We start from the raw sequence: 14,903 nt of genomic DNA on the forward strand, positions 1-14,903 counted from the left end.
ATTACCACTACACTCACCAGTGAGTCCGCAGTAGTAAATTACCATGTGCCAACCTATCTAATACAAGCGACTTGTGAACACCAAATACTTATACCTCTACCCAACAACCAGAGTGTCTCGTGAGGCGTCAGCGAATCCCAGGCCCTGGGAGGCTAAAGACAAGAACACAGTTAGGACAGACAGGACATCTTTTAGTTACAACACAAGTATATCAAATATAAACGTTGGCTCATAGTGTGGTGACGGAATAGAAGGTGGAGTCAAATTTTCCTGTTGCTCTTCCAGAACCACCTGTGATGAGATCTAATCTTTACATCAAGCCATGACTGATCTAATCTCTACATCCATATGCTCACAGACAACCCATGGCAATCAATACATGAGCACAATGATTAGGACACAACAGCAGAAATACACTTTAAAGAGAACAACAACAATACAAACAACCCTCATTATATAAAATGTCTTTTTTTTTAAGAGAAAGGGAACCAATTGACGAAGCCATGGAGCACATCCGCAGATCTGCATGGCGTTAACATAAGGAGGCAGCAGACAGTCAAAGCCAGTGCAGAGCGGCAACCCTCTGTACTCAAAAGCTGCAGTCATGTTTATTTTTTATCTTTTCACGAACACATGAACACCCCCTCCCCCCTTAAAAAGTTTAGGACTACCAAACAAATCACAGGGATTTGCAACAAACGTATTGACCTCAGTAGTCATGTCTGCTTGAGCCAACAAACAATTTCAGTAGTAGCCTGCAATTCTAAAGAAAACAAATTCCCGCTGAAGAAAACCCAATTTAACTAACTCGTAGACCTTTCTTCACACGGGTACCGTGGCGGGTACTTATGCACGCAACAAAGCCCAGCGGTCCAGAAAGTCTCAGATTGAAACCAACCGAACCCTGGAATGTGCCCCCGAGACAAATGCTCTGACCACGTACCCCGTGACTGCAAAGACGTTATCAAAATATGAAACACGTAAAGTAACAATAACCCGCAAAATCAAAACGGTCTGACCCTAACAGGGAAATGTTTGAGAAACAGTGGCTACTTACCCAGAAGTTGACAGTTGCACACACAAAACTAACGAAGTTTTTAGGCTCACGACAAATGAGTGCTGAATCAAACTAAAACTTCAAGCCACAAATAAAAAGTTAGTAGTTTTTGACGAGCCCCCACTTGTAACAAAGCTGGCTCTTGGCCTTGTTACAAGAACGTAAAATACACCATTTTATCAAAAACACAAAGGTTTAATCATCAAAGTTCAAATTACCACACCGGTCCAATTCACAAGTTCCAATTTCCAATAAAAAGTACAAGTTTTCACAAACAGCCAATGCATGCAATCAAAGTCTGCTCTCGCAGTACATGCAGTCAACAGGTTGCTATCTTGCTCTCTTTCTCTCATGCTCCCGAACTCCCCCGACTCCAGGAATCGCTGGTTTCTTTATAGGTTAGGGACACGCCCCCCCAGGTGGTTGATCACTGGCACCTGGAAGGAGAGAGAATGAACCACAGCCTGCACACACAATCAACCAATTTACCCACAATCATACCGACAAAACAGGCAGAGCAGACAAACCCAAAGGGGTTCGTCACATCTGGGCTATGTTCAGCCAGTGCTGATTTAAATAAAAGGGTTTTCATCTGTATCCTGTTGTATTTACTGTCAGCACTATTAACAAGTTCATAATGCCTTATCTTACTACTTATATTACTCTTTTGTCACTTTACTTAAAGCTGACAAAGCACACTTATATAATCTCATATCTGTTCATAACAACACCACCCTTTTGTCACTTTACTTAAAGCTGACAAAGTCCACTTATAGGATCTTCTAAAAGTTTATAATATTACATTTCTGTATAGCAGCCTAGTCACCATACTAATAACCATTAATGAATATGCATAATATATCACAAAGGTGGTTATGATGTGCCGTGTAGACCTATATACATGGTTATAATGAGTGCCACAATGACTTAACTAGTTTTTAAAGGTATTATGAATGTTCTTATAGTGCTTCATATATGCAGGCTTCATAGGATTCATGATTACCCACACAAACCTATGATCACATATTTATAATGCATCATTTTATCTTAGATTATAACCATTTATAATTAACTGACATAATGTTTCAGAGCAGTGGATATGAGTCATTGTGGAGATGCTAAACATAGTTATAAAGAGTGCTACAATGACTTATAGCTACTTTTAAACGTCATCATTAATGTCCTTATAGGACCTTATAAAGGCAGGCTTCATAGCAAGTGTTACCCGACAGTCACATATTTATAATGCATTATTCCGTCTTTAATTATAACCATTCATAATGAACTGATTTAATGTATCATAAAGGTGATTATGAGTCATCATGAAGACATTATACGTAGTTATAAAGTAGCTATAAGTCATTGTAGCAATCGCTATAAGTCATTATTAAGGCCCTTATAATGCCCTTATAGGGCCTTATAACGCTGGGCTTCATAGAAAGTGTTACCTTTCCTGCTTTAGGCGTTGTCTGGAGGTAGGGATTAGCATAATGGAGGTGTGATCCGATTTCCCGAAAGCGGGGCGTAGGAGGAGTTTGTAACTGTTACGAATTTGTGATGGTCGAGAACCTGATCACCCCGGGTAGGAAATTTAATATGTTGATAGTATTTTCGATAGAACTATTGAAGTCTCAAGACAAGAGTTAGCAAGAGTTAAGCAAGAGTTAACCATCAAGCATACCCCTCCACCCCTGCTTTAACCTGACTCCTGAGGTCCTGTCCTGCCGGGAGATGGAAAAACCGGCCGGAGTGACAGCCAGGTCAGGCATCATAGGATCCAGCCAGGTCTCTGTGAACGCCAGTACACAACAGTTTGCAATGTCCCGCTGGAAGTTAGTGTCCTAAAAGGCTAAAGCACAGTTTAGAAGCAAGTGGGAAAATTCCTGTGAGGGCACCAGTATTCAAACTGCATCATTCTCCCCTTTGGTGTTGGGCACTGAACCTTCACCTGTGCCCACATCTGGAGTATACATAATACACATCTGTAGTATGAGTATACATGCTCCTGAATGCAGTGGCGGCTCCTGAAAGGAGGGACAATTTTATGATAACGATTAAGGCAACCCATTTAGTAGGTAAATTAAGCAAGAATCAATTTGTTGTTAGCTGATTAACTCATACAGCTTTTTTTGTCCACAAGATGACAGCACACAACAGAAAGATTTACCCTCTAGCTACATAAGAGTAGCTAGTTACAGGTGGAAAGCTATGGAAAAAAAGTTGCATCCAGGAGCATCTTTAGCATCTATCATAACAAACAGAGAAACATTGGCTCAGACTCCTCTACCATTGTTTGACAGAGGGGCATATTTTACAGACAATGAGATGGTGTATGGGGTGCATATGTGAGCACAGACCCTTCACGTATGCATACAAATACAGACACATGAGTTGAAGTTCATGTTTCTGGGATGGGTGTGAATGTGTGTGAGAGTTGGGGACCTTAGGGTGTGAGGGAGAGGGGGCGGGGGGAAAAATGGTGTGGCTTCACAATAAAATGATCCCACTTTTTCATTATTCACACGTCTCAAATGTTGTATGATGTGATATAGCTTAACAGGACACATGATATGTCCAGTAACAAAATAATGAAGGGGGCAACATATAAATCAAATCCAACAATATGTATTGACTGATCTAAGCAAGTCATCACATAGAAAATAACTCAGTGTTAGTTTAAAAAGCGAACACTCACACTGAGAAACCTATGAAAAGTGACAGTCGTATATAGAAATACTGACCGCGTTAGCCACTTCACATCCGGCTGTCCACGATTTTCTTTTGTAACAATTCTTGGACACCTCCCCCTTTGTAGAAAACCTGTTGAATGGATACATTTGGTGTAGGAGGTCCTAATTGTTGTTCGTCATTAGTAGGCCAACCAAAAGGAGATCCTTTCAAAGAAAGAATTGATTTGTTGCACTGCGCAGTAGCCCTCTCGATAAAATATGCCTTGGTCGAAGCTTTATGACGTTTTTGGACGCTTTTACGTCCATTACTAATGACGAAAGCATGGAGTGGTGAGCCCTCCTAGGAGCCATAGAGAATGCACCCAAAATAAAAAGCACAACAGACATCATTCATTTTGTTTTCTGTGCAAGACAGAATATACACTCTTAAGGCGAGACACGGCAGGCAAAAAAAGCAGTGGTCAATTTTGAGATTTTGAGCTGTTCACTCACCTAACATGTAATCTTTCAAACTAGCATAAAGAAAATATCATAATTATACATTTATGTGTATATGTATTCACATTTTGTCTGTTCGCGGCGTCAGAATTCTCCTAGCTTTCCTGGAAAGTTAGCATTCTAATGTAACGTGCAGTATATCGGCTTTCTGGTGCCTGTCATGTTTGGTATCGTTGAAAAGCTCTGTATCTCCCACACAACGCTATGTAATCCGAATACATTTCCTTTCCAGCAGTAACCAATGATGTTAGCAAAAACGTTTCTTGGTGATACCTATTATTTAAGATTTTTATGTTAATTTTGTTCTTAAGAACTTAAGCAGAGTCAATATTGTTACCCTCTAACCCTATACCCTCTTGGGTTGATTACTTATATGGAGGAGGTCATGTAGATATAGATCCTGTCTTTTTCTACAATTACTGCTTATTTCACATTTTTAAGAGTTTTGATTGTTTCCTCCACAGTGTCTCCTCTAAATGTTGTGCTGCTGGGGAAAACTGGTTCTGGAAAGAGTGCCACAGCAAACACCATCCTGGGGAGGGAAGCTTTTAAAGAGGAGTTATCTCTTGAATCTGTGACTGTAATCTGCAGTAATCAACATACTGTTGTGGATGGTAGACGACTTACAGTGATTGATACACCAGGATTGTTTGATACAGAGAAGTCTATGGAAGAGCTGAAGGATGACCTGGAGAAGTGTGTTGAGATGTCTCTACCTGGGCCTCATGCCTTCCTGTTGGTGATGAGATTGGATGTGAGGTACACACAAGAGGAGAGAAATGTTGTAAAGTTGATCAAAAAGAACTTTGGTGAGGGGGCGCTGAAGTACACTATAGTGCTCTTCACTCATGGGGATGTGCTGACGGGGAAACCAGTGGAAGCTTTTCTGAGCAAAAGTCCTGCTCTCTCATTTCTTATTGAACATGTTGGGGGTGGATATCACGTCTTCAACAATAAGATTAATGGCATCACTCAGGTCAGAGAGCTAAAGGAGAAAATTGAGGCCATGGTGGAGAAGAACGGTGGAGCAAACTACACCAATGAGATGTACAAGGAGGTGCAGAGAAGAATAAGAGAAAAGGAGGAGAGGAAAAGAGAAGAGGAAGAGACAAGGAAGGCAGAGGAAGAGAGAAAGAAAAAACAAGCAGAGAGGGAGTTAGAAGAGGAGAGGAGAAAAAGGGAAGAGGCAGAGATGAAGGCAGAGGAAGAAATAAGGAAGAGAGTGGAAGCAGAAAAGAGAGCAGCAGAGGAGAAGAAGAAGGCAGATGAGGAGAAGAAGAGGGCAGAAGAGGAGGCACAGAGAAAAATGAGAGAAGAGGAGGAGAGGAAAAGAGAAGAGGAAGAGACGAGGAAGGCAGAGGAAGAGAGAAAGAAAAAACAAGCAGATAGGGAGTTAGAAGAGGAGAGGAGAAAAAGGGAAGAGGCAGAGATGAAGGCAGAGGAAGAAATAAGGAAGAGAGTGGAAGCAGAAAAGAGAGCAGCAGAGGAGAAGAAGAAGGCAGATGAGGAGAAGAAGAGGGCAGAAGAGGAGGCACAGAGAAAAATGAGAGAAGAGGAGGAGAGGAAAAGAGAAGAGGAAGAGACGAGGAAGGCAGAGGAAGAGAGAAAGAAAAAACAAGCAGAGAGGGAGTTAGAAGAGGAGAGGAGAAAAAGGGAAGAGGCAGAGATGAAGGCAGAGGAAGAAATAAGGAAGAGAGTGGAAGCAGAAAAGAGAGCAGCAGAGGAGAAGAAGAAGGCAGATGAGGAGAAGAAGAGGGAAGAAGAGGAGGCACAGAGAAAAATGAGAGAAGAGGAGGAGAGGAAAAGAGAAGAGGAAGAGACGAGGAAGGCAGAGGAAGACAGAAAGAAAAAACAAGCAGTGAGGGAGTTAGAAGAGGAGAGGAGAAAAAGGGAAGAGGCAGAGATGAAGGCAGAGGAAGAAATAAGGAAGAGAGTGGAAGCAGAAAAGAGAGCAGCAGAGGAGAAGAAGAAGGCAGATGAGGAGAAGAAGAGGGCAGAAGAGGAGGCGCAGAGAAAAATAAGAGAAAAGGAGGAGAGACAAAAGGCAGAGGAAGAGAGAAAGAAAACACAAGACAAGCTTGAGTTAACAATTGAGATGAGAAAGAGTAGAGAGGCAGAGATGAATGCTGCAGAAGAAAGGAGACAGAGATGCGAAGAAGAAATTAAAGACGTGGAAAAAAAGAGGCAGAAATACAAAGAAAAGGAAAAGGCCGCGGAAGACAAGAGGCAGAAATACGAAGATAAGGAGAAAGCCGCGGAAGACAAGAGACTGAAACACGAAGAAATGGAGAAAGCCGCGGAGGAAATGAGGCAGAAATACGAAGAAAACGAGAAGGTTGCAGAAGAAAACCAGCAAAAATACAAAAGAAAAAAGAAAGCCGCGCTAAAAAACAGGCAAAAATACGAAAAAAACAAGATAGTCGCGGAAGAAAAAATGCAGAAATACATAAAAAAGGAGGAAGTCGCGGAAGGCAAAATGCAGAAATACAAAGACAAGGAGGAGGCTGCGGAAGGAAAAATGCAGAAATACAATGAAATGGAGGAGGCTGAGGAAGAAGCAAGGCAGAAATACAAAGAAATAGAGGGGGCCGCAGAAGTAGCAAAAGAGAAATTCGAAGAAGAGATGGAGGCAGCAGAAGAAAAAAGGAAGAAATACACAGCAGAAACGGTGGGCTTTAAAAGACAAATGAAAGGATCTATGACTGCTCAATACCTCGGAGCAGCAATAGGAATACCATTACTAGTAGGAGCAACAATAGCAACAGGAGGAGTAGCAGCAGGAGTATTTGCAGCAGGAGTAGCAGGAGGAGGAACAAGCATAGGAGGAAGTATAAAAGGAATTTTCGATGGAAAAAAGGCAAGAGAAGCAGCAGAAAAGGCAGGAGATGCAAGAAACGAGGCAGTAGTAGCAGCATTAGCAGCAGAAGCAGCAAGAAAACTGGCAGCAGGAGCAGCAAAAGCAGCAGAAGAAGCAGGAAAACAAGCAGCAGTAGCAGCAATACTCACAGAAAGAGAACGACTTGAAGCAGAAGATGCAAAAGAAAAAGCAGCAAAAGCAGAAAAGGAAGCAGAAAAAGCAAAAGAAGATGCAAAAAAAGCCAGAAAAGAAGAAGAAGAAGCAGCAACAAAGGCAGCAGAGGCAGAAGAAGAAGAAGATGAAGCCGCAGCAAAAGCAGCAGAAGCAGGAAAAGCAGCAACAGCAGCAAAAGCAGACGCAGCAACAGCAGCAAACAAAGAAGCAGCAGCAAAAGCAAACGCAGCCCAAGCAGGAAAAGAAGCAGCAGTAGCAAAAGCATCTGCAGCAAAAGCAGCAGGCGCAGCAGCAAAAGCAAAAGCAGACACAGAAAAAGCAGGAGAAGAAGTAGCAGCAGCAAAAGCATCAGCAGCAGAAGCAGCAGCAGCAGTAGCAGAGGCAGCAGCAGCAGTAGCAGAAGCAGCAGCAGCAGTAGCAGAAGCAGCATTAGCAGTAGAAGAAGCAGCAGAAGCAGCAGCAAAAGCAGCAGTAGTAGCAGCAGCAGCAGAAGCAGCAGTAGCAGCAGTAGCAGTAGAAGCAGGAAAGGAAGAAGCATCAGCAGGAAAAGAAGCAGCAGCTGCGGCAGAAGCAGCAGCAGAAGCAGGAAAAGAAGCAGTCGCAGCAAAACAAAACGCAGGAGAAGAACGACAAAAAGCAGCAGCAGCGAAAGCAGCCGCAGAAAAAGCAGCAGCAGTTGCAGTAGCAGTAGCAGCAGCAGCAGCAGCAGCAGCAGGAGCAGATGCAGTAGCAGTAGCAGTAGGAGGAGTAGCAGTAGCAGCAGCAGCAGCAGGAGTAGCAGTAGCAGCAGCAGCAGCAGGAGCAGATGCAGTAGCAGTAGCAGCAGGAGCAGATGCAGTAGCAGTAGAGGCATTAGGAGCTGGAGCAGTATAAGCAACAGTAGGTGGAGTAGTATGAATGACAAAAAGCAGCTCCATAAAAGCAGTCGCAGAAAAAGCAGCAGCAGCAGCAGCAGCAGTAGGAGGAGTAGCAGTAGGAGGACTAGCATTAGCAGTTATATGGGGGAATATTTGATGAGAATGGATGATGGTAGTTAACAAAGTCATGATCCAGATGAGGGAGCATTTAGCATTTAGCATTTATTGTTCTTAACCAAGCCTTTTATGTCTCTATGTTCTTTCGATATGCTTAATGTGCTGTTGAATGTTATGATAATTATGAGTGAATTAATAGATATCTGTAGAAATCTTGTTGTTTCTACTGTACATATTGATTGTGTTTTAAGTACTGCTACGAGGGCCCTGGAAGAAAAACTAAACACAGAGTATGCAGACAGAACAGAAGGACAAAGGGGAAATAATTGCCGGCGTGTCCATGGGGGGCGATGTTGTCAATGAGCAGTAGCAGCATCAGCAACAGCAGGAGAAGTTATGGAGACGTATTTGATGAGAATGAATAAGATGATGATGCTAATTAACAAGAGTATGATCCAGATGAGGGAGCATCTGAGTTAATGAAATGTTTTTGTCTTTTAATTATATGTTAATGCACTGTACCTTTTCCTATTTTAATCTATGATGCACTTTTTAAACAAATAAAGTTAACCCAAAATAATCTAACCTAAACTGAAGGCAGAGATGTTACTTGGTGTCGAAAACTTTTTATAAAGCTTTTCTTTTAATGCACTTTTATTTTTGAATCTATTGGCTTGAGGAAATTTTAATCTTTTGGCACATGAATTGAATTGAATTGAATTGAATTGAATTGAATTGAATTGAATTGAATTGAATTGAATTGAATTGAATGACTCTATGATCTTTATATCTGCTTAATTATTTGTTGGACAATAGTTATTAGTGCATGAATAAATATGTTCATTAATCAAGTTGTTTGTACTCTACATATTTATTGTGTTTGTGTATTATTATGTTAGGAGGAGGTTATCCACAGTCTAAATCAGTCATGTTTCAATATTTACACATTTTTCAAACTAATGAGCAGGTTCCCCTGTACACGGCCTATATCCCAATATAGTCTTTGAGTGGAAACATAGAACATAACACCAAAAGTTTCCAAACACTAAGTTATTGGTTATGACCATGGTCGGCTGTTTGAAAGGCAGGGGAGAACAAATATAAAGGGCTCCTACATGGGGCCCCAACTGCATCATGTACGTATGAGCAAATAGCCTCTCATCCTTAATTGAAAATAGTATTACGTTATAAGGTAACCCAGATTAAAAGTATAACCTCAACTTCATGATGAAAACAAACAGAGAAGGATAAACCTTTACAATGTAAAGTTCACAACCAAATAAATTGAACCTAACCTAATGTAACCTGAACTAAAGGCAGGGATGTTATTAGGTGTTGAACACATTGAGGGCTTAGCCCAGGCCTGTATGTTGTGTTTTCAACCCGGGCAGTTAAATGCACCATTTTCACACAGTTTAAGCCTACAGACGGTCCATGGCACGCAGGGCCCATCGTCTGTCTGTCTGACTCACATGAACATAAGCCCATCCCCAGCCAACAATGACCAGCCCATTAACCTTATGCTCTCTCTCTCTCTCTCTCTCTCTCTCTCTCTCTCTCTCTCTCTCTCTCTCTCTCTCTCTCTCTCTCTCTCTCTCTCTCTCTCTCTCTCTCTCTCTCTCTCTCTCTCTCTCTCTCTCTCTCTCTCTCTTTTTCTCCTTCTTTCTGTCTCTCTTATGCAAAATGCCCTACTGTGAAGTAGATATGCTGCACAACGGTGCCAATGCCTAAAGGGGCTGTATCTCAGGCCTAACGGTGCCCAAAGGGGCTGTATCTCAGGCCAAACGGTTCCTAAAGGGTCTGTAGCTCAGGCCTGAGGGTTTCTAAAGGGTCTGTAGCTCAGGGCTCACAGTTCCTAAAGGGTCTGTAGATCAGGCCTGAGGGTGCCTAAAGGGTCTGTAGTTCAGGCCTAACAATGCCTAAAGGGGTTGTAGTTCAGCCCTAACGGTGCCTAAAGGGGGTTTGTATCTAAGGTCTAACGGTGCCTAAAGGGGCTGTAAAAGGTGTTGTTTTAAAAACTTATGTTGTAAAAAATAAATTATTACAATTATATTAGTGTAACAGTTTCCACCATCGTTATCTTCTCCATCAGAAAATCGACCTTGATACTTTGAGAGGGCGGAGCTCATCACCTCATTGAAAAGTAGCCGCCCCTACCAGTTCCATGTGTGTTTGTCTGTGTGAGAGAGTGTGTGTGTGTGTGTGTGTGTGTGTGTGTGTGTGTGTGTGTGTGTGTGTGTGTGTGTGTGTGTGTGTGTGTGTGTGTGTGTGTGTGAGGGAAGAATTTGTCGGTTGTAGTTGGCATGGCAAAAGCAAGTCCTTTAGTTGGTGCAGAAATTGTAGGTGTGGCTGGGGCATCAATAGGATATGTTCTAGCACCAATAATGGAGTTGATTGTATGCTTCTATTTTTGAATTCTATGAGTTGATTGTATGCTTCTATTTTTTAATTCTCTGAGTCTTTTACTCTACTTTTTTACGATCGGATACACACTAAAATCAAAATTATTACACAATTATCAAAACCTTCACTCAAGGAGCAAAACAACTGCTCAGATTTGCACAACTATAAGCACATTTTAGCATCACACTTTTTGTGAAACCATACACACAAGTGATTTGCAAAGCACTTAACACACTTTTATGCTTTAGACACAGACGTATATCAAGAGGTCACTTCCTTGCAATTCCAAAACACTGACTGCCAAATGACCACACCTATGAGCCGGTCAAATAAACACAGCCATCAAGTGCCCAAACACATGATTGCTTAATTGTAGACACAACAAACAGGTTTAAGCACTATTGATATGCAGCAGATGAGAAAGTGTAATCTGTCTTCAACCAAAATGGAAGGGTCAGAAGAAGAAGAAGAGTGAGGGAGAGAATGGGAATCCACAGAGGAGGAGAAGGAGGAAGAGGTCGAGGCCATGCCATGAGGCTGAGGTCAAGGTGGAAGTAGACGCTTTCACCTTTGTCTGATATTTGCTGAGCTTACAGTGTTATGCACACTACTGAAGTAGCATGAAAACTAGAACATGTTTTGTTGTGATTCTCCATGTTGACATGTTGACTGATTTGAGAATTCCGTAAAATAATATTTTCATCAGCATTGGTCTTGTGTAGTGTTTTTACTGTATTGTGTATTTTCACTTTCTCTCTGTACTTGACTTACACTACTCTAATCACTGAGAAGTAGAATTGCTAAAAGTGTTTTAGGTTTATAACAACAGTGTGTAAGTGGTACAAACAGAATCAGTCACATGCAATGTGTGTGTTTCATATGGTAACAAAATATGGTTTTGTTAAATAAGTGTATAGCTTTTACAAGAGTGTTTCATTTTGCAATGGATCTGAGGTGTTTTGTTCATTGGGTGTGTGGTTGTGCTTATTGTGTGAGGTGTGTGTGAAACAAAACCAAGCAGTCAAAATTGTGTGTATCCGATCGTAAAAAACTGTAATGCCCTCTACCTTTTATTCAATGTACTCTACATTTTCTTTTAAAGTACTCTATGTTTTTTTTATAATGCACTCTATTCACTTGTCAGGACTGCTGCCTAGGTAGAATCCTTATCTGTAATGGCATGCAAGCTCTACCTAGTGGTGTTTTGTCTGAACTGCACCACTAGAGGCAATTTTACCTGTCCCTGTTACCTCATGTCCAGTAATACCATTGAGCTCCCTATTACATCCCTAGTACATCTCTTCAAAGCAAACTCTGTTCTATCTCATGATATGGTTTCTTTTAAATGAGACAAAAAGTGATATTTCATATACAAACAAAGGATTCCAACAGAGTACGAAAAGTGTTTCATTACTGATGTCTGTACAGGGAATTGTGGACGTAGAAGGCAGGCTAATATTTATAAATGCTACCATGTTCAAACACAGCTAATGAGAGGCTGATGGAATGTCAGGCCTTCAACACACATCATGAGCCATCACCCATGAAAGGCATATAATATCACATTACATTATACATATTATATTATAATATATTATATATTACTCCCTTCTTCACAGTTTCAGATAAGGTCAGATAAGGTCTTTAAAAATGGAAGTTCCTCATGTACCTGTGCGCTTGACAGCAGAATCAATCTTCTGTGTGTCTCTTAGTGCATCTGCGGAGAGAAATGGTGCCATAAGTCTCTTGGGTGTGTGTTTCAACACTAGTCACCTGACTGACTCAGAAATGAAACCTCCCTTCACCTGTTTCTCTGACACCAGCAGCAGCAGGGCGTTTTTTTAATTAAATGGCTACTATTGTTGTGGTGAGCAGACAGACACATAGACGCACAGGCACACAGACACACAGACACACAGGCACACAGGCCCACAGACACACAGACACACAGGCACACAGGCACACAAACACACAGGCACACAGGCACACAGGCACACAGACACACAGACACACAGACCCCCAGACACACAGGCGCCCATGGAAACAGGCAGACAAGACACACAGACACACAGACGCACATGCACACAGACACACAGACACACAGGCACACAGGCACACAAACACACAGGCACACAGGCACACAGGCACACAGACACACAGACACACAGACCCCCAGACACACAGGCGCCCATGGAAACAGGCAGACAAGACACACAGACACACAGACGCACATGCACACAGACACACAGACACACAGGCAAAACAGGCACACAGACACACAGACACAAAGGTAGACAGACACACAGGCACCACACAATGTGACAGTGTTTTATTGATTATTGTTATTGATCTTAGTGTTGGTGTTATTCTTTCTTAAAATGTGATTACTAATTATAAATATAATTTGGATATGGGTATTATTCGCACACGTTTCTTTGACATAAACATGGATTTCAGTTTGTAGAGCACACTGGTTTAGCATTATTCTATATGGTAGATTCAGTAACTCACCTACAATCATTATTTGTTTCTGGCCAGGGGGAAACATAGCAGATTATTCTTACTACCAAATTCAATTAAATGATTGTAAACGGCAGGCAGGATAAGCAGAAGTCTACTTAAAACCACTGGCAGCTGGCTGGCTGTATTGTCTGTGTGATCCAGCAATGAAGGCAATCACACAGAGGTGTACACAGTTCAGAAATACAAAGAAAATTAAAACTTTGGTGCTTAAAGGGTTCAGTAATGGATTCACAGTTTTCAGATTTAGCAAATAGTAAAATAGTAAAATCATTGCAACATCAGTGTGCTTCTCAGTGTTGCCACAATCACACACAGAACTGTCCAGGTAAAAGAAGGCACTCCTTCACATCCACGGTCCTTTATTATATGTTTGTTAATGATTAACAGCAATTACCTCAGTGTGACAGCACTCACAGATAACTAGCTAACCACCAAGGATGCTTCACCTGATTGGAGGAGGAAGAAGGGCAGGTATGCAGACCACTCCCTCATGAAGGTGTTCTGTTCAGGGGGGAGTAACCGGGCGCTGAACTTTGTAGACAAAGGTGAAGGACACGTGCACCCGGATGGAAAGTGCTGGCCTATAACAACAGCATGTCAATATTAGTTTCAGATGTGGGATATGAACTTGGAGCCATAAGGCTTCTACTCCAACCATACCTAGATCTTTCTTTATTTTAGCTGGAATATGATTTTTAATTGTACAAAGCAGAACCTCCCCCATGCCTGTCTCTGTCCAATCTAAATATATTGTAACCTTGAATTGAAACAGCTGCATCCTCTATGGCTTCTTCCAAGCGAGTCTCTGACACAGCCATAATATGAATATCATTTTCTTGTAAAATAGTACAAAGCTCTTGAACCTTGTTCTTTAAACTGCAGATGTTTAAATGAGCAAACCTCAAACCTTTTTCTGGTAGTTTAATAGACATTAAAGAATTACAAATTTAAACATTTAAAACAGAAGGTCCTCATCTCTGAGTCCTACATACCACTATTAATTTATGTTGGGGTGGAGGACAAGTACCGGGACAGTGTGAAGGGACCGGTTATTTATTATTCATAGTTTATAATGATATGCCACAGTCAATAATTCCACCTTATTTATACCTAATATAATTATATTACTTGTATTGGCATTTCTTGGTGAGGGCTCTTTGTTCAGACCTGGGGATGGAGGTGAGAACTCCCTTCACCCCAGGTTGAGACAAAGGTGCCTGCAGCCATGGCCTATTTTGAATAACTGGTAACACCCTTTAAACATTATGTATATAAGAGCCTTTCTCACTAGAGATAGGCAGATAATCTTGAGGCAAAGCTCTGGGGAGTGGAGCTCAGGCTCTGTCTCACAATGTGTGGCCGCCATTGTTACAAGAATAAACCTGAAACATGACTGACAAATCCAGAACTGAGACTTCCAATATATGGTAGTAAATTAAATACTATCAGATGGAGGTTCCGGACCGAGAGATACATTTTTGGATATTGCTGAGATTTCAGCTCTGCTGTAAGAGTCCTACAACACCCTGGGTTTTTGCACAACATTTGGTAAGTACTTTAATTAATTTGCTTACCTAACCTTGGGAATAATATGATAGCAAGGTCCTGTATAAAGACAGAAGAGCTTGAGGTCCAGTGAGATTCAAGGGGGTAGTTTAATGCCAATCGCTGCCGGAGCTGATGGTTGACATGCTACAATAGACTTGCAATCAGTGCTCCAGGTATTA

At 41.6% G+C, this 14,903-nt stretch overlaps 1 protein-coding gene across 1 annotated transcript; it reads left to right on the top strand.

Annotated features, from left to right (window-relative positions):
* Positions 1 to 2,788: 2,788 nt before the first annotated feature.
* LOC308368088 (GTPase IMAP family member 9-like) lies at positions 2,789 to 7,961 on the top strand (the record flags this gene model as incomplete). Its single annotated transcript, XM_080842144.1, has 3 exons — positions 2,789 to 2,858; positions 4,710 to 5,506; positions 7,821 to 7,961. The coding sequence occupies 3 exons, from the start codon at positions 2,789 to 2,791 to the stop codon at positions 7,959 to 7,961; spliced, it is 1,008 nt and encodes a 335-aa protein (XP_080698270.1).
* Between the last annotated feature and the right edge of the window lie 6,942 nt (positions 7,962 to 14,903).

This window comes from Sprattus sprattus (genome assembly GCF_963457725.1).
Source record: "Sprattus sprattus genome assembly, chromosome: 1".
NCBI classification, from domain to species: domain Eukaryota; kingdom Metazoa; phylum Chordata; class Actinopteri; order Clupeiformes; family Clupeidae; genus Sprattus; species Sprattus sprattus.